Source organism: Phoenix dactylifera, chromosome 14, assembly GCF_009389715.1.
Source record: "Phoenix dactylifera cultivar Barhee BC4 chromosome 14, palm_55x_up_171113_PBpolish2nd_filt_p, whole genome shotgun sequence".
In the NCBI taxonomy this organism is placed as follows: Eukaryota; Viridiplantae; Streptophyta; class Magnoliopsida; order Arecales; family Arecaceae; genus Phoenix; species Phoenix dactylifera.
In genome coordinates, this window is record NC_052405.1 from 1,122,935 (window position 1) to 1,142,933 (window position 19,999).

General features: G+C 38.7%; 2 protein-coding genes and 1 long non-coding RNA gene across 3 annotated transcripts; 2 read left to right on the top strand and 1 right to left on the bottom strand.

Annotated features, from left to right (window-relative positions):
* Positions 1-300: 300 nt before the first annotated feature.
* On the top strand, positions 301-6,617 carry LOC103701235 (glycine-rich cell wall structural protein 2-like). Its single transcript, XM_008783227.4, has 9 exons — positions 301-420; positions 622-744; positions 3,245-3,325; positions 3,441-3,529; positions 3,628-3,702; positions 4,362-4,423; positions 4,495-4,563; positions 5,222-5,509; positions 6,224-6,617. The coding sequence occupies exons 2-9, from the start codon at positions 622-624 to the stop codon at positions 6,298-6,300; spliced, it is 864 nt and encodes a 287-aa protein (XP_008781449.1). The 5' UTR covers positions 301-420; the 3' UTR covers positions 6,301-6,617.
* Positions 6,618-7,447: 830 nt separating this feature from the next.
* LOC103701234 lies at positions 7,448-9,341 on the bottom strand. The gene is made up of 3 exons (XR_603145.2): positions 9,284-9,341; positions 8,572-8,669; positions 7,448-7,818 (listed from the first exon to the last, which is right to left on the bottom strand). It is a non-coding gene; the product is annotated as an uncharacterized LOC103701234 (long non-coding RNA).
* Positions 9,342-13,908: 4,567 nt separating this feature from the next.
* LOC103701233 (COP9 signalosome complex subunit 8-like) lies at positions 13,909-19,459 on the top strand. Its single transcript, XM_008783226.4, has 5 exons — positions 13,909-14,104; positions 14,225-14,304; positions 14,403-14,584; positions 16,518-16,625; positions 19,107-19,459. Exons 1-5 carry the CDS (start codon positions 14,021-14,023, stop codon positions 19,244-19,246), a joined length of 594 nt encoding a protein of 197 aa, XP_008781448.1. The 5' UTR covers positions 13,909-14,020; the 3' UTR covers positions 19,247-19,459.
* Positions 19,460-19,999: the final 540 nt, after the last annotated feature.

The window sequence follows — 19,999 nt, forward strand, 5'->3', positions numbered from 1 at the left end:
TTCATATGGAATAGATAAAATAATATAAATTAATATTAATATTACGTGTGATAAAATTGCACCACTTGAAGAATTGATAGATTCTATTTAAATAAGCGGCAACGTTAGATACCGAATGTGTGTCTCAGATCAGCTGCAGCAGCACAGAGTGTCCGCCGCTCAGCGGGCCAAATCCGAGAGGGTAACCTAGCATTAAAGCGGTGACGGGATTATCACACGTGTCGAAGTCTCGCTCGCGCCCCGTCTTTGATCTCCATCTCACGTGACGGGCTTAACCGATAGCTTCCGACTACGAACCCCACCCTCACTTCTTCTCCTATAAATACCGTGTCGGTCCGTTGTTTCCTTCTTTCTGAAGCGGGACCGAGGGAAAGAACCAGTCTCCTTCCTCTCTTGGGGCAAGATCGAGATCGAGAAAAGGTACCGAACCCTTATTCTAGCATTAATTAGTGAGGATTTTTCTCTTAATCTTGTGTTCTCGTTGTTCTTCTCTTGAGAAATTTCGATCTCTTTCTTAATTCGGAGATCTCTGCGGTTATAAATTCTTCTGGAATTAGGGTTTTTGGGGTTCTTGCCTTTGGTGTTGGGGTTCGATTTTATGGTGGTTTGGTGGGTTTGTAGATGGATCGGTACCAGAGGGTGGAGAAGCCGAGAGCAGAGACGCCCATCAGCGAGAATGAGATTCGGATAACCACACAAGGGAGGACGAGGAACTACATCACTTATGCGACGACCTTGCTCCAGGTGCTTCCTCTGTTCCTTTCTTGTGGAAGATTTAGTTTTTGAGGGATTTGGTACGGAATATTAGATCATAGAATGAACGAAATTTTTGTAATAGTTTTTGCCCAAATCTTGTGCATAAATTTTTGTAATAGTCTAGGGATTCCTATTTATTCGAGCTTGCTTTATAGGATTAGTGGGCGTACTTCTCTTTTTTGCATATTGTAATATGCTGATAACCAAATCACAGAGCAAAGGAGCTTTTTTTTTTTTCCTTCCCCTTTTTTCCCTTGATTTTTATGTCTCCAGCTTGTTGGATAGGGTTTTTGATGATATTGTAATTCACTGATATGGACATATACACACACACACACACACACACACACACACACACATATATATTTACACACACACACACACACACACACACACATATATATATGTATGTATGTATGTATGTATGTATGTATATCACTTATGCTGATATATGTATATACATATGTATATATGTATATCACTTATACATATGTATATACATATGTACATACATATATGTATGTATGTATGTATATCTATCTATCTATCTATCTCTCTCTCTCTCTCTCTCTCTCTCTCTCTATATATATATATATATATATATATATATATATATGCATGCACACACATACACACATGCACACACATACACATACATACATATATGCATACATACATATATATATACACATACATATATGCATCCATACATATATATGTACACATATATATATGTATGTATACATACATACATACATATATATATATATATATATATATATATATATATATATATATATATATATATACAGACATATACATACATATCTGTATATATGTGTGTGTGTGTGTGTGCTTATATGTGTGCATGTGGACACGGATGCGCACGCGCATGTAGACTTAGACATACGTGCCCGCGCCCGCGCCAGCGCCCGCGCAGATATATATACAATATACATGTCTATATATATACGCATATATCTGTATATGTATATATGTGTATCGTACAAGGACTTAGATATCCTACCTCCTTGTAGTCTTTAAAAGTAGTTGTGTTCAACTAGTACTTCTAACTATTTAGATGAAGACCCTGTGCAAACTTTGTAATGGTCTTGAGAACATCTAGATGAAAAACTACACATGGTAAAGCAATTCAATATGTCCTATTGTCCCTTCTCAACCTGAAAAAAACAAACACAGACCATGTTGCTAGACGAGCTGGTTCACTCCTTACCCCATCACATTTTGTATGTGACTGAAAGTGAAACAGGTTTTTTTTTGCAATTGTTCTTGAAGATTTTTTACCACAAAACAAAAAAAAAGGGGGGGGAATATAATGTGTTACCCCCCCCCCCCCCCCACCACCCACACACGCACACACAGCAAAACAATGAAGAAAAGGAAGGAAAAAAACTCCAATTTCCTGATGGGAACAAAATCTTGATGCCTTGTAGATAGACCTCACTGTCACTCTTAAGTCTTGCTGTTAAGTATGGAAGATATTGGAGGGATGAAAATTTATGCATAACCGTTGTTGTTGTTCCATTGTTCATTTATTATTATAATTGTTGTGAAAATTGCAGAACACTTTGCTTTGGCACCTCACAGTGTGATATGTTCCTGGCAAGATATGATTAAATTTTCAAGAAAATTGGACCTTTATCGTAAAAGGTTAACTAAAGAATAGCTGGGTACTCGGACCAAATCCTCGTTCTAGGACTGTACAAACAGAAGAGAACATTAGCTGAAAATATATTGATCTCTTTATAAAAGGTTTTGAAAATAGTCATTTTCTTTCTTATTTCTGTAATACAAATTGAGCTCCAAGTGCTATTTTCTTTATCAAATATTTGTGTAGGACTTTAAGTTATGCGGCCTCTGCTACTTAATTTTACAGTTGTTTACAGTTTGCACTTAAACTAGAGTTATATAATGGTTTCATGGTTTCTTTAAAAATTTGTTATTTGTGTTATTTCTGTTGGATTAAAATGAGTAGTATTCCTAGTACTTATGACACCAAAAATTTTGTTCATCAGAATTTGAAGGGAGAAGGGATCTCAAAATTGGGATCCCATTCACAACATATGCATGTACTTCCCCTTTCATTGCAACTCATCTTTATCTCTTTTGTAATCTTTTATCAGTCTAAATTATTTAAATGTGAATATGCATATGTTATATGAGCTTATATAGGCACCATTGCTTGATGCAATGGTAAAAGGCTTGGACTGACAAGTGCAATGGTGCAAGTTCAAGTCCTAGGGCAGCCACTGTGTGCATAATAAAAAAATGCCAAAAGTTAGTTTTGTCCCAAGTTTAACCCACCCAGGACCCTTGATTGTCGGGACCATAACTGGGTAATATCCTTTTTTTTATGTATGAATATATATATGAATGTAAATAGGTATGTATGTAGGTTAATCAGTCTGCTCTGTGATAACCTACAAATCAGTATCCTATTTTATTTTCTTTCCCTGTATCTTTATAGGAAAAGGGATCTAACGAAATCATTATCAAAGCTATGGGAAGAGCCATCAATAAGACAGTCATGATTGTGGAGTTGATCAAGGTTACATCTGGAAACACACTCTTGACATTTGCTTGAAAGTGTGCTTATTTAAGGCATATTTTTCGTTTGATAAAGTAATATGTACTCAATTAAAGAACCACGTTTTTCCCTCCAGAGGAGGATTGCAGGTCTCCATCAGAACACAAAAATTGAATCTATTGATATAACTGATTTGTGGGAGCCATTGGAAGAAGGCCTTCTCCCGTAAGCAGCATTAGTTATTGTTCCTTTTGTTGTTCTCATAGTGCAGTTTCTGGTTTGTTGTCAGAATCAACTTGTGGTCTAACAGATGTTTTTGACAGCCTTGAAACTACCCGCCATGTATCAATGATAACTATAACTTTGTCCAAGAAGGAGCTAGATACATCCTCCCCAGGGTAAATGTTGTTATTATGAAAAATGCTATATCGGGCATTGTCAATAAATAATGGATTATTTTCATCATCGTATAAGTACATGTTCTTGAATAATTGCATATTTACATGTACATGTGAAGAATGGTTATCTATCTTTGGAAGTCAGTCAATTTACTTTCCTGTTTCCTTCTATATTCTTAAAACTGAGCTACCGATATATGTAAAGGTATAATTGTATGCTGTAAGAATTAACAACTTCTTGAGTCAGTAGCTTTAGACCTTAATTGAACTATCAGTACAGGCAGGAAGTACAGAAGTTGTTTGTCGTAACTAGCATTGAAAAGCCTTAACTTATTTCCTTGCTTTGATTCTCTTGAAATGTGAAATTTTTTCGTTAAAAAACATCTAAAAATTTGTCGTTTTGAAATTTGTCTTTTTGAAGGGGTCCTTTTCATGATTGCAGCCAAATGCTCAAAACATTTAGATTAGATGGACTTCTACTAGGATAGTAGCACTATAGCTTTTCTGTTAAACCTATTGAAACTAGAAGCAAAGCAACAAGTAATTAACTTAAACTAAATGCAGTATATATATTCATAGCATGTTAGGGTACTCTTTTGTTAATTATGTTTTCGTTGTGTCTCTGCTTAGCTGTGTTAGTAACTATTCATTCTATGCAGGTACCAACCACCCATACCAGCTGATCAGGTGAAGCCTTCGACAGAACTTGATTATGAAGGAGGTAAGCTGTTTGGATGTAATTTTATCATCCTTGCAGGCAACACATATTGACATGTCTGTTTGATTGCATAGATGTAGAGCCCTTTCCATCTAGTGGTCGTGGTAGGGGACGTGGCAGTCGTGGAAGAGGCAGGGGTAGAGGTACAGTGCTCATCTATGTGAGAGTGAATCATGCATGAATTTTTCTATTTAAATGGAACATGGGTTAAATAGTTGGATGTTACTTTTTCAGGATACCTGTTTTGAATCATTATTCTTCTCACATGATGCTGCTTTTAAAATTTTAGTAAAGTTTGTTTGATTCTAATATTGTTAGAGTTGAACTGCTTTATGTTTCCTTGAGACTATGATTGCTTTAAGGTTCCTTAAATATCTCAGGTACTTCTGTAATCCTACATATCGAAAACTCTATATGGACATCTCACCACCCAGGGGGAAAAAAAATAAAAACTGTATGGCTTGGTGTGCTTTGTATGAATCACCTTGGTTCAAGAGTTAACAAGCGAAGTCATTTGCTATTAGTAGTATATAATCTAAAATTGAAAAATAAAATCTTGCTTGGTGATCCATGATAACCGGCTTGGATGAGCCATCCTTTTCCCAAGCACATGAGGTGATGCTCATTACTTTATTAATATTCTGTCGATAAACTGAGTGGGCTGGTTTTGCTATAGGGTATTAGTTTCTCATTCAATAATCAATGAAACTCTGAATTGATGTTGTCAGTCTCCTTCGAGCTGCATTTTGTTTGCATACTAATCCATTGTGTCTTTCTTGATCTCATACTTATGTTGTACAGGGATCAGCAACGGGATGGCAGATTACGATGCTGATGGAGGTTGGGATGGTGGACGTGGATATGGTGGCAGAGGGAGGGGGCTTGGAAGAGGCCGTGGTTACTATGGACGTGGAAGAGGCTATGGTGGCGGCTATGGTGGAGGCTATGGTGGAGGCTATGGTGGCGGCTATGGTGGGGGCTATGGCAGCGGCTATGGTGGCGGCGGCTATGGTGGCGGCTATGGTGGCAGGGATATGCAACAAGAATCAGGTGGTTATGACAATGGTGGGCCAAGGGTACAAGGACGTGGTGAGTTCATACTTGGTTGCTTGACACATTATTCTTCGGTATTATTATCTAAATTTAGCGATTTGTTTAAATGTCTTTTCTCAGTTACTTGTCCCTACTTGTGGTTTGAAAATTGAAAGCACATTTCGCAATGTTTTCAGTGCCAAGTATTTATTATAATTTTCTGAGATTCTGAAAATTGAAGATTTTGATCTTTTCTTGCATACCATGAGAATTGTTATTTTTGGGGAAAATGCCGACTATAATTTGAAGCTATTTTGGTCTTCGTTTATATTTCTTAATGTTTGAGAACTTTTCTTATTTGGAGATTTGCGGTGTGCATTCTCTTGTTTTGTCCAAATATGCTTGTTTGTCAGAGTCTTGGAACTATCACTAGCATTGAATTGTATCAGGTAAAGAGAATGTGTATTTAGGGCACCATGATGTTTATTAGGGTATCAAAAAGGCCAACTCATGTCTGTAATGTAGTTGTATAAGTGTGGCGCCCGTTACGTGCTGTTAGAAACCTTCTTACTTATAGTGCATGTGTCATTAAGTTAATTGGAGCGGAACTTTGGGCACAATTGCCAAAAATGTAGTAGCTATTCACCAAGCTCCAACCTATCGTGTTTGTGTCAACTGTTGAATGTGAAAATGGGGTTATATTCTGTGTGCTTGTAAGCAGTACGCATGCTTTACAGTAATAATTCTGATAGCTCATCATTGGTGTGGCAGGCCGTGGCAGGGGAGGAAGGGGCCGGGGGCGCGGCCGTGGACGTGGTGGTCAGGGTTATCAGATGGACGCTCTCTAGATGATGCATAAGCCCTCATCTAGTGCAAGATAAATATTCATATGCCTGCTTTGCCCGTGATATTTGAAAACAGTATGGACTAAAACTTATTTGTAGGTGGTTGCTGAAGTTTACTGATAACCTGCCGCCATCTTTGGAATGTGGCTGATGGTGTTTTTGTAGTTAGGTTTTTCTTCATTTATTATTGTCCAAAGTTTGGTGTCTGCTGTGAAATTGTACAATTTCCATATGCTTTTGTAGGAATAATAGAACAGTAAATTCTTTGATTCTTGAAACCAGTTTGAGCTTGGTATAATTTCCAAGAACGTTTTTATGCATGTGCTTGTATGTGCGACCGCTTATATCTGGCTTAAGATGCATTAACCATGTAACTTTGATCCATTTTGCATCATCTGAAATTCTGAATGCTTGCAGAATCAACCTGTTCATGTTGGATCAGTGAGCTAAAGCTTTTTCGGGCGGCCAAGCCATCAAAATTTGTTCCATGTTGGACATTGTGTCATTACAGTTGTTTATTGCTTGTAGGGTGCTGGAATTGATACGGCGAATCTTTCTGCTTATGATGCTGCCGTGGATTAAAAACCGAAAATATTTAGATGGGCAACGTGGAATGAGAAGAGGCATATTCACGAACATGATCTCTGTTTAGTGTTGAATAGGTAGGGAGGGAAAAAGAAAAAAGAAAAGAAGAATTTCTGGGTGCTGTAGTTCCATTCTGTTGCCCTTGTAAACTAGATCAGGCAATCAGAGAAAAACAACGGATGTACGCTGGCCCACCAGATTGCAGCCCCTCGTAATTCGTGCTCGGGAGCCATTGCCCTGGTGGTCGATTAGCAAGTGCTGCACTGGTAAAACAACCATGACGAACGTCTAGCAATTTGCAGAGCAGAAGGCTCCTCTGCGCGTATTCAGGGAATTCCAAAGAAAGCGCTACTTAAATTATATACGGCTGGCCGCAGAAGGATTACAGCAGTGGATGTCACAAATCCCAATCCGCAATTGCGCTTCACCAGGGTGGTACGTTGTCTTCCTATCTTCTACTTGCAGATGATTGTATGGTGATTTGTCAAGCCATGATGAGCAATTCCATTTGGAAGCTCAATCACCATGTCAGCATACAATTAAAACTGGACCTCCTGAACTATAGTAGGGATATGAATATGTTTATGAGACTGGTAAATTTACCAGGGTAAGGCGTGGTAATAAGGATACTGGTGCTGAAGTTAACAGCAGGACAAGATCAGCACGTGATGGTAAAATTTACATGTTATCTAGATTGCAATAGATCTACATATACATACCAACATACGTGCATATACATATGTCATGCACACACATATATATACTTCTAGAACGAGAAGCTTCTTAAGACTAGATATAACAAACAATAAACTAAACTCAACATACTTGATCCTGGTTTGTCAACCTCACAGACAATGTGTGTCATTCCAGACTTGTAGCCAAGGAATGCTGTAAGCCTGCAGGGTTTCGTTGGGTCATCCTTTGGAAAAGACTTCACTGCATCAAGGAGTGACACAAAAAGGTCATGTAAAATTTTTGACATGAAATTGACACAAAAGACCAGCATATTATATAAAATTAGAAGCAATTCAACAAGGGGCCATGCAGCACAAGTGATAACAGTAAAGGAAAGCCCATATACAAGAAGTTAGGACACAGAGTGGCTCAGGTTTTAAAGCTCAATTATGTATCCAAGAAATATCATTATCAACAAATATTAAAGAAAAAGAGAGGCGCATTAGAAAAAGAAAAGCTGTGTAGCTAAAGGTGAAACAACAAAAACAGCTTTCAATATGGTTAACAGATAGAGTAGAGACCAGAAAATACAAAATAGCAAGATGGTGTAAACATATAGTAAGAAAAAAAGTTGGAAGATGATCAGGAGGTCGCAGAGTGAATATACATATGGATAGATAGATAGATATAGATAAGGTGAAACAACAGAGACAGCTTTCAACATGGTTAACAGATAGAGAAGAGACCAGAAAAATACAAAATAGCAAGATAGTTAGGAAAAAAAAGTTGGAAGACAATGAGGAGGTCACAGAGTGAATACATAGAGACATGCATGTGTATGTATATGTATAAATGTATATGCAATATATAATAAGCATCGATATGGGTGTTGTTGCTCGGCAGAAAAGCGTAATGTAGCAATACAGTGTTCACTTATTGGCAGGCAAAAACAGGTGTGTGACATGAGAACCAGACTGAAAATCTTGCAAAAAACCATTAGTGGTCCCAGCTCACCTTTTCCACAATGGCGAGAGGCTCGCTTCCTGGGAAGAAACCCGAGGGACCCGTGCCTAGGGTGCTCGAACTTCCGGTGAGACATCTTGCTCCTACACCTTGAGATAAGATAGCAAGGACATTTGAGAAAATTACCCAAATTTAATAAAGCAAATATATAAGATGACCAAGTTGCCATTACATGATTCATTTGAAGTATGAATCATTTCCCCTAAAGAGTAATAGAAACTAAAAATGTCAAAATCCAGCATATCATGCTGATTTTCCATCAAAACATACATTTTAATTTTTAAAGTTCAATTTGGCTACATGTTAAAAACAAAATAGTTTTAAAAAATGCATTCAAAAGATAGCTACCACTAAAAAATCAATAATGGAGTTAATCTGGAGCTACGAAGATCCTAATTTCGATACAGCGTTCTTCAAACAGGAGGTGCTAGTCTATAATTTCTCTCACATCATCTAAGTTGATATCAAACTGAGACAAAAGAACGGAAAAAAGCAACAATTTATGATCTGTATTAAAATGAAATAGAATTGAAAAAAGATGAAAACAGTAATCAAACTTCGAGGAGAAAATGTCGGATCTGGTAGAACGAGAGAAGCTATCCGTAATTGCGACAGCTATAAAATACCTGAATCTAAGGTTATTGGATGAGATTAGATCGAGAATGGAGAAACGAAACCGTAACTGATGGAAGGAATTGGATACCTCTAAGAGCCGAAGCCCCTCCTTCCCCTCGGCGGCGACGGCCTCCCGTTCGAGACCGCTTAAAACCCGAACGATGGGTTTATATTGAAGGCGGAAGCGTTAATATTTCATCTGCCCAAACTGCCCTTTCGTCATATTTCATTTTACTACCTCCGAAATTGTTATTTAACTAAGCAAACGCTAAAATGTTCTTACTTGGCTAGATGTCGAAATGAAGAAGGGAGACTAAATATGATTAAATACTAGTCAGGGATCTCTTATTAATTTTTAATATTTTTTCTAATAACCATTCCATGGCCATGATATTTGAAATGTAGAAGGTGAATTTAGCTACTTAAGTATATTTAAGTATTAAATAATGATTTATGCTGATTTTAGTTTTTATTTTTTGATGATAAAATGGAGAGTCTCATTTGTTCTTTTTCTCTGAAAATTATTTTTAATAATTTTACATGACCTGTGTAGGGTCATGTAAATCCAACTATTGGGGATGACTGGAATATTTTATACCAGGAATCTCTACTAGATAAAACTAAGTTTGATAATCCATTTTAAGAGGAGGAGATAAAAACTATCATTTTTGTTATTGTTGGCAATAAATCACTAGGGATCGATGGATTTCCAATATCATTCAACCAGCATTTTTTGGTTCCGACTGAGCAAGACTTCACTAATCTCTTCCAATGTTTATATGCAAGTTAAATTATCCACAAATTTAATTAAGACCCAAGAAAGTTGATTTCTACTGACTCACAAGCCTAATTAACAGTGTACCAAAAATTGTCACAAAGATTCTCTCAATCTAGCTAGAGAAACACGTGCACCGGTTAATCTCTAACTCTCAACTAATATTTCTTAAAGGAAGAGCAATTCAAGATAGTTTTTCCAGTGCAGCCGAGAAGCAAATGCTCTAAAGAGGCAAGTATAGTTTATAAAATAGATATTAAAAAAATCATTTGATGGAGTAAACTGAAAATTTATGTTAAAACTCCTAGAGGTCGAAGAGTTTGACTCAAAGTAGATAAATTGGACCCGACTTTGTCTAGAGATTGATAAATTTGCATTGTTAGTTAACGGAAAACTTGGTAAATAGATGTGCAATATGATATGTCCAAATTAAGGTGACCCTCTCTCTCCACTCTAATTCATTTGGGTGGCGGAAGTCTTAATAGGAGAAAATCTCATCTCTAGCATAAACTCTAACAAAATAATTGCCAAAATCGGCTGCTTGTGTTCTACCGATGGTACAATCCTCTTTACCACAGTGGATTATCAATTCTCAAACTCATCTTCTATTCACATAAGTTGCTCGCAAGTTTGTAAATCAACTTTGAGAAAAACTTTCTCGCAAGATCGAATCTTTCTCAAAATATAACCTAGCATTTGGCCAGCTTAATTGGATGCAGAGTGACAGTGTTTCCTATCATATATCTTAGCATTCTATTACATCATTTAGAACTAAAGAAATCAGATTAGCAGTTCTTGTTCGACAAATTCAATTCCAGACTTGCAAGATAGAAAAGCAAGGACCGATCTCTAGGTGGTTGGCTAACTTTAGGGAATGCAATTATGGGATTGATGCCAATATATTGATCTTCCAATTTCGCTCTTCCTTCTTGGGTCACCAATTGCATAGACAAGCTTAGAAGAGCCTTCTTATTTCAAGGAAAGCCTAGCAGTTATTGAGGTTTTTACCCAGCTAAATAAGAACTTATTTGCTAACCGGAAAATTTAGAGGTCTAGTAGTTATCAACCTAGGGAATTCCAATCAAACTTTGTTAATGAAATGGTGGTGGAGATTTTTTCCTGAGGAGAATAAGCTTTGGAGAGAATTGATCAATTGGATCTACTTTTCTTACTGCAATCCAAGAGTAGTTTCAAGCGATCTTAAAGCTAAAGCCTTGCATGTGAAGTATGCTTAAAGATAAAATTAAAGACATAAATCATGACAACTTAGAATGAATTTTAACTCGTTTCCTCCAGAACACAGGAGCCCCCACCCCCGAGTTTCCTCAAGGTAAATTTTGACGGATCGGTGTTGGATGGAGGTATGCGAGGCGGGGCAGGCTTCGTCATACGGAACCCTCACTCCAGGGTAGTGGCAGCGGGCGGTTGCCGGTTGTTCGACATATCAGTTACAGGGGCAGAGTTGCGAGCTGCCTGGGCAGGTCTTCGCCATGCCCGATAGGTGCTGTGGGCCAGCTCGATCATCTTGGAGGGCGACTCGGCTACAGTTATTGGATGGATCCAGCGGGGACCGAGTGGTGAGAGCACTGACCACCCTCTGATCCGGGACATTAGGATGATGGTGAGGGATGGCGTGGCCTTTGAGGCCAAGCATGTATTCAGAGAGGCCAACGGGGCGGCTGACTGGGTGGCTGCATACGCGGCCCACCATTCAGGATACGCCCTGTAGGTAGGAGAGAGAGAGCTGCCATTGGCACTACGTGAGATTGTCTATTTTGATTTTCTTGGGTGTATTTGGACACGCATTGTCTAAAGAACCCGTTAAAGCAAAAAAAAAAAAGAAAAAAAAAGAAAAAAAAAAAAAAAAGGAGAAGAAGAAGTATGCTTAAAGTTCATGCTCTATCGCTCAAGTATTTCATTCAAAATAGGAAAGGGAAATCTTCATTTAAATTTAAAGGCCACTTTTCTTTTCGCACTTTTACCCCTACAATATGCAATTGGCGATCGAATATGTTAGAGACGGGACTCTCAAGAAAATTGAAGATCTTCTCCCTCACTGCAGACAAGAAATTGGCCATGACCAGGTCATTGTTTCATCTAGTGTTTAGAGGATGAATTGGTGGATAATCTCTTCATAAGATGTTCTTTTTTTTTTTTTTTTTTTTTTGGTGAAAACGGCAATTCATATAGCTCTAGCCTGAATACATCCTGCCAAGTCAAAAGAAAGTAAAGAGTACAGAGGGGGCGGAAGCTCTGCTATGGATGTCCACAAGAACTCCCCGGAATGTCGTGCAACATAGGAGGCGACCCAGTCTGCAGCCCTGTTCGCTTTCCGAAAAGCATGTGCAACCTGATGCTCGCCTAGCTCAGCAACCAGCTTGCGAGTGTCGCAAATGAGTGGGTGGCCATCCCCATACCGGTCAGCACTCCGAATCCACTCGATCACCATCGATGAGTCTCCCTCAATGTGCACCCGGTCAGCACCGAGCACTCGTCTCGTATAGGTAATCCCCTCCCAGGCAGCTCGAAGCTCTGCCCCAACAACAGTAAGACCTGGTGTATGACGGCCCCCTGCTGCAACCAATCTGCCACGGTGGTCTCTGATCACAAAACCAACCCCTCCAGACCTCCCATCTGCCGACACGCTACCATCAAAATTCATCTTGAGAAAACCAGGGGATGGGGGCACCCAAGAAACAAAAGCAAACCTGGGCGCTGTAATAGCGAAGCGAGTGCCCCAGATGTCCCCGGCCGTCCCAAGAGAACCCGTAGCAGCGCATGAGATCACCTCTCTCGCCTGAAGCACTGCTCTAACCATCACCAACCTCGGCGAGGACCTCCTGCCCTCAAACAAACCCGCATTCCTGTCCAACCAGATGTGGTAGGACAGGTATGCTCTGAGAATCCCTACCTCCACAGAACTAGGCTGCCGGAAAGAGTCTCTCACCAACTGCAGCAGATCCTGTACCGACACAACCGACAGGGGAAGAGGGACTGGTGACCTCCTCCAAATCTCCCTAGCCCTGGGACACTGCAGAAGAACGTGCCCAATAGTCTCCTCACTGACCGTGCACACCTCGCAACACTGCAAGATCCGCATGCCCCGTCGGACTAGCACGCTCCTAGTTGGAAGGCAGCCCCAGGCCACCTTCCAAAAAAAGAGCGCCACCCGCGGATGGATCCGCATCCTCCAAATCCACCCTCCCTCTATCTGCCGAGCTGGCTCCCCCCTGAACAAAGCCTCATAAGATGTTCTTTTGTGAGCGGCTAAGGTCCTGTAAATGATGAACTTGGGTAGGTCTTAATCTTTGACCCCTCTTTGCATGAAGTGGCTACTACTCATGTAATCTTGATTAAATGATGTGTATTCCAAATTTCCAATAGAATACAATGGGTAATTGTTATCGTAGGATACATATTCCAATAAAATACAACGGGGTTGAATTTCTCAACTCTTTTATCGAAAAAAGATTGCATGTACCACCGAGATAGTAGCATGGTGGGAACAGAGCTTTGATTTCACCAGAGTGGCTCAGATTCGAAACGCACGAGTGTCGATTAAATACGGAGATCGGATGCCTTTCCGCCTAATTTGTCTGGTGGAGTCGCTATCTGGTCTGCCGGTACTTAGAAGGTGCTGTTATGACATACTCACACGAGGATAGAGCTGCCACGCTGGTGGAGCTCTGCCACGGATGGAGAGAGAATGAGTAAAAAATGTTCTACCCGCATCGAACACTCTCTAGCAAGGAGGGGGCCAGTGGGGGTTGCTATGCGGGTGAGGTTATCCTCACCCTCCTCTTTCTTTTTTTCTAAGCAAAAAAAAAAAATAAAAAAAAATAAAAAATCGCATGTTCATTGTACTTAAAAGATAAAAAAGCAAAGATATCCCTGATGAATCTTTTTATTACTTCTGAGTCCAACATATTAAACTTGACAGATGGGTGCCGAGGGTGCTGACCCTGCGCTTCCTCTTATTAGCTCAGAACTCAGAAGACAAGAGGACCTCTCGGAGAAACCCAAGAGAGGGAAGTAGGAAGAAGGGAGACGATGGATCTCTCGCAGATCCAAAGCGCCCTCGCTTCCAAATCGTACGAGAAGATTGCAGACATCTGCGACGAGTTCATGCTCCAGGTAGAAGCCCATCAAATCCACAGGGTTTTGATAGGGTTTTGACCTTTTTTTTGGAAAAAAATCGAATGATTTCTTGCCCTATTACGAAAATTTCGATGTTTGTTGGAATTATTGGATCAGTTTGCCTCGAGAGGAATCGCCTTCCAAGCGGAGTGGCCTTATACGATCCATCTTCTAGGGCACATCTATGTGAACGATCTGTGAGTTCGCCCCTTGTTTCTTTGAATTTTCGTCGTTCGTTGGATTTTTTTGATTCTAAGTACTGATATAGTTATGACTGTATGATTGAGTTGTTCAGCAACAGCGCAAGGTTCTTGTGGAAATCGATACCCCAGGGGATCAAAGAGAGCCGACCGGAGCTCGTGGCCGCTTGGAAGATTGGGCAGTGCCTCTGGAATCGAGACTATGCCGGGGTTTATGGTGCTATTCGTGGCTTTGAGTGGAGTCCTGAAGTTGTTGGTCTCGTCACCGCCTTCTCAGGTGAGCACATGTATTGCTTACTAAGTTCTATCTCTTTTAATATCTCCATCTTAAGATATTGATTAATTCCTGTTCATTGGTTAGGGTTCTTTTCATATTTGTGATGTTTCTTGAAGAAAAAAATCATATTTTTCCTGCAACACATAACCTGCAGACTGAACAAGACTTTTATAGACTAGAGTATAGACCCTAGATACAGGCATTCTAAATCTTAGATTATATATGATACACTTAATGCCTAAAAGATTGTCCTACATTAGGCTACTGTGAGTTTTTGTGATTTTTGTAGCTGCATTGCAATAACTGATCCTATCCTGTACTTTTATATAATGGACCACCGGTAGTTGATCGTATACCAACAATAGCATGCAGCACTTGGCATTTTTTGTCCTGGTGACAATTGGTGATAATCTCAAAACATGAGTACCTGCACGACTGTTTGTTTATTGCCTGTATTATATTTTTTTTCGTCAGTCCCTTTGTAAATGTAAATTTAAATATCTAAAAAGTATATTTAGATAAATAGCAGTTATATATAAATGATAGCATTCTTATTCGGGGAAAGATGAATACATGATTGGAATTATAACCTCTTTTCACTTTTGTACAAAGTCCAACTCTACTTTTGTGGAACTATGAGATACACCATCCTTAGTTACAATTCCTTTCAATATAATCTTGCAATTGGGATACTTGATTGGTGGCTTGGAGTACTAGCATAACATAGCTGTCAGTGTTAGACTATTATACTTATCCAAATGATCATACATATTCGTAATTTTATATTTGAATTATATAGAACACTTGGAATAGGATACACAAGTTGCTTTCCAAAACAAGATATCAAAAACTTAAAAAAAGAGAGGGTTCACACATATGCTTTGGAGGTGATAAGACTTGTGAGTTCAATGTGCGATGAAACTAGCAAAATAAGGTGAGGGCAAGGTGGAGGGTGACTGACTGAGATGCTCAGCAAATGTGCAGCAGATTGGGGGAGGCCCCAATTTTTGGGTCGAGTCATCATGACTATGGCATATTGTTATCATCAGAGTTGTTGGCCCCTCCACTCAGGAATGATTTTCCCCCTCCCAAGGCATAGTCATCTCGGAGAAATTTTTGATGCGAATACACATTAAAACATGAAGCATACATGCCTCACTTTCTTTTGCTATTGTCTTATTTATGCAACAATAAGGCTTAAGTGGTCACAGTTCGGAAGGGAGTAAAATTATGTACTTTGGGATCATATAAGTGATGATATTTCAAGTTGGAAGGAGAAAAAAACAATTTCTGAAAATGATTTTTGGCATGGCTCTCTAGCATGTTCTGTGATTATCAAGGTCAAGCGAATGTTATTTTGCAGTTTCTTGCACTGTTAGAGGATGTTAACTTCCAGCATTTTTTTAGTGTTGTTTGCATTCAAAACTTGCATCCACTCTCTCGAGCAACCAAAAGCCCAATATCAGTAGAAGTTCTTTTTCAGACTGCCTAATCTATCATCTCAAGGTTGTGAGGGACCACAGGGGGCTGACTTTTTTGCTTCCCAATTGGAGAAGCTTCCAATAAAGTTGCAGTAAGATGGTACCTATTCGTTGGAGTGGTAACAAGAATAATCATAGATGTACACACCCTACACTACCTGCAGTTGCAGGTTCTCAGCGTATTTCAAATGCTGGTCTCTCTAGCCACTGGTATCAACATGGTAGAGCATAAATAAGGTTATCTGCTTTGGTAGGTTAAGGAAGCAAATTCACACGCAAGGGGAGAGACAAGATGAGATTCTGTCATACACATGCTCATGTTTATATTATATGCTTTTTGTGTGAAATATTTCCTTGATTTCCTTTATGATTCACTGACTTATGTCTTTAACCACAAGTTTTTAGGTTTTTACAAAATATATTGAATGATTTCTGGATACTTGATGGTGCAGAGAACTGTACAAACAAAATGTTTCAGCTGTTAACTTCTGCTTATTCAACAATTGCTGTTGCTGATGTGGCTCATTTTATGGGAATGAGTGAGGATGATGCCACAAACTGTATGTTTCTAAATCCTTTTGCCCTTATGAATTGACTCCTTTTCGATTGACATTTGCAACTTTTCTTCCTGAAAATGTAAACAACAAAACATTGCAATTCTGAATATGGTCGTGTTTTACAGCTCGTTCCTATGTGCTGCTGATGTGATTGTGTTACGATATTGATTACCCAAACCGACATCTTATCTGACATGTTTAATTACTGTTTCAATTTATCAGCGTTTCTGCCATCACTAATTAAACATTACTGTTTAATCCATCAATTATTGAAAAAACTGGATCAAGAGTTTTTCATTAACTGTATGATTGATTACAATTGTTCTCATCGTTGTGATTGTTTGGTTTTGAGTTTTTTTTCTTTTTTTTTTGGAGGGGGGGTGGGTGGTGAGTGGGGAGGTCGGACTTTCTCTGTTAACACTGCTGAGTCAAACTCTTATTTGCCCTGGAGTTTTGCATAACATCATGCATACTAGAACTCAGACCATGTTAATGTAGGTTTGGTAAGTTCTTTCTTTCTCATATCTTCTCAGAACAGATTTCTCCATATCAAAATTCATTCATCCATTAATTCCAAGGTCCCATATAAATGATAGTCACATTATTTACTTCCTAGTGGATCATGACTAATCTCTCCGTCTCCATAACAAAATTCATTCATCCATTAATTCCAAGGTCCCACATAAATGATAGTCACGTTATTTACTTACTAGGGGTTTATGACTAATCTCCCGAGAGAGTAAGCAATTTAGCAAGCAGGTGTGCGAGAGAGAGAGAGAGAGAGAGAGAGAGAGAGAGAGAGAGAGAGAGATCTGAAAAGTAGTTTTACATAATGCTGTGTTTCATAATATTGAAATATGTGCAAATATATTTTGTTGTATAGGGTAATCAATATTTTATTGTCACTTAATGCTAGTATATTTTTATTGGGATGGATAGGAATGACTTTCTTTTGCTCTTTCTACTAAGATGGTTTATATTTATCTGTAAGAAAGTTATAGATATGACATGTTTTTCTTTTTTCTTTTCAGCTAGCAAACTTATTGGAAGTAATTAAACACATTGGAAGTAATTAAACACTTCCAATATCATCTATTGTCAATCTTCTACTTAGCAATTCAGTTTGAAATTATGAAGACAGATCATATTGAGATAGTTTGATTGAGTGCTTAAGAAATGCCTTTTTAGATTTGTTCTGTATTAGCTTATGAGTTAATAACCTCAAAGTTACTTAATCGATAGTTAGGACACAATAAAATTTTAGTACTCAGGGCTGTAAATTTTCTTAATATTCATGGCAGTATCTAGTCAACAAATCTCCTATGGAAAAAAAAAAAGCTGTGATGTGTTATCCAAAGTTCAAATTTCTGAGCTCTACTGTGATGCGAAGTTTAAAATTGTGGCTTGTAAATGCCTGAATTTATAAAGATCAGGCAGGTGTTTCGTCTGTTTGTATCATCCATTTTCTATTCTTTCCAACTCCCCTTCATGACGCCCTCCTCAATGCTGCCACCAGCCACTTTTTACTTTGAGATTGGATGCATGATTCTCTGATTTGCTATCCTTGTATCCGGGCATCACCAAACTGTTCTATGAATGCTATAATATGCCATGCCAGTATAAGATAGCAAAGCAATTGATCTGTAACTAGAAAATGGCTGTTAGCCTGCTAAGTTGAGGTAGAATAAGAGTGGGGAGAGCAAGGGTCAAATGAGTGGGGGTGGCAATGCTGAGTCAGGTTCATTTTGAGAGAGGTACTATTTTAGGAGAATTGTCAATTGAACATGACTCATTTAATAAACAGGTCAAAATTGGTGCCCAAAACTAACCTGTCTATTAAAATGGTAACCTGATCTGACCTAAGTAACCTGTTTAATGAACAGGTCGAGTTGGGTTTGGTCTATGATGGCACACAACCTGTTAACCTGACACTGCATAACTTGATTTGATAGTGTAACCTGATAAAACATAGAGGTAAACAGGTTTTGAGTTATAGATAGGTGTGGGTTGTGATCATGTTGGCCCAACTCAACAACTGAGTCACACTGGCTCAGATAGGTCAAGACTCTACTGAGCAGTAATAAAGGAGGTCAAGACTCATGTTGACCAGTTTATGAGTCTATGACAGATCCTGTTTATGGCAAAGCCAAACCTGGTAATTTCCAATTGGGTTTGTGGTGGGTTCAAGGACTGACACCCCTAATAATAGGAGATTAGAGACAAAACACCTCCAACCCAACAAATCTGGATATTTCATATACCATGCCTTATGTTTGGGACTTTGGAAAGCTTTATGCACCACCATATTCTGAAACTTCATAGATGACGACTTCATGCCATTTTGATTTTCTATCCTTGTATGTCATATCAAATCATCAGAACACCTTTCTCTATGCAGCTAATTATTTGAAGTGCCATAAGAGTGAAGCTTTTATATTTACTTATACTGATATCTTTTGCCATTTATGTGGCTGGTACATTCAGATGCACTGCAGCAAGGTTGGACATTGGATTCATCTTCTCAGATGCTGACTGTTAGGAAGCCAAAGATCACCACAGAGCAGAAACTAGACCCCAGCAAACTACAGCGTTTAACACAATATGTTTTCCACCTGGAGCACTGATCTCCTTAACCTTTTGCATTTTAAAGAGTTTTTTTTTCCTTGTTTCTTTTAGTCAAATTAGATATCCATTGGATTGGTTGTCAGTAATGTAAGGAAGCATGCTCTAAATTTGCTCTGACGTTGAGGGTTTAGAAATTATTCTTGCTGCTATGGACTATGGAGCTCTTTAACGATTGTTAAATTAAGAGCTTAGCTAATATGGCTTTTCAGTAACTTGGTCTATTGCACCAAAATTGCATTGTTGCCATGATGCATATAGGATATAAGTTATTTGAAGTTGAAGTTGATTTTGACATCAGCATACCCAAAATGAAGTTGAATAACTTCTTTTTATGAACTGTATCTTCCTCGCATTCTAAAGGTTGATCCAAAATGGTTTTATTCATAGGAATCCAGTTTCTAAGCTTGCGTAGACGCTGATTATCTAGGCACTGTTCCATCCATGAACCAAAGGGAACACGCAGGAAAAAAAAGAAATGAAGGGGAATAGAAACAAAGCACTGCAAATAGAAACATTTTATACATTGGTGTTCGTGGGGTAAACGGACGCAGTTATATAATTTGAGACATGCAAGCATCATGAGAATTTTCATATAAAGTATTGAAAGACTGTGGAAGTCTCAAGCATTATAGTTCAGCAACTATTCGCTCCCTCTAGTTCGAACATTTCTTGGTAACTTAGAAGAAAGACTTTTTGGAAACTACTAGCATTAAGATTAGAAACTACTTTGACCTTGGACAAAAGGGGGAATT

Excerpts from the sequence above, each read along its gene's own strand:
- LOC103701233 (XM_008783226.4), top strand. The coding sequence starts at position 14,021 with ATGGATCTCTCGCAGATCCAAAGCGCCCTCGCTTCCAAATCGTACGAG. Across the intron at positions 14,105-14,224 it reads GCGACGAGTTCATGCTCCAG|TTTGCCTCGAGAGGAATCGC; the intron begins GTAGAAGCCCAT and ends TTATTGGATCAG. Across the intron at positions 16,626-19,106 it reads TGAGGATGATGCCACAAACT|ATGCACTGCAGCAAGGTTGG; the intron begins GTATGTTTCTAA and ends TGGTACATTCAG.
- LOC103701235 (XM_008783227.4), top strand. The coding sequence starts at position 622 with ATGGATCGGTACCAGAGGGTGGAGAAGCCGAGAGCAGAGACGCCCATC. Across the intron at positions 745-3,244 it reads ATGCGACGACCTTGCTCCAG|GAAAAGGGATCTAACGAAAT; the intron begins GTGCTTCCTCTG and ends GTATCTTTATAG. Across the intron at positions 3,530-3,627 it reads TTGGAAGAAGGCCTTCTCCC|CCTTGAAACTACCCGCCATG; the intron begins GTAAGCAGCATT and ends TGTTTTTGACAG.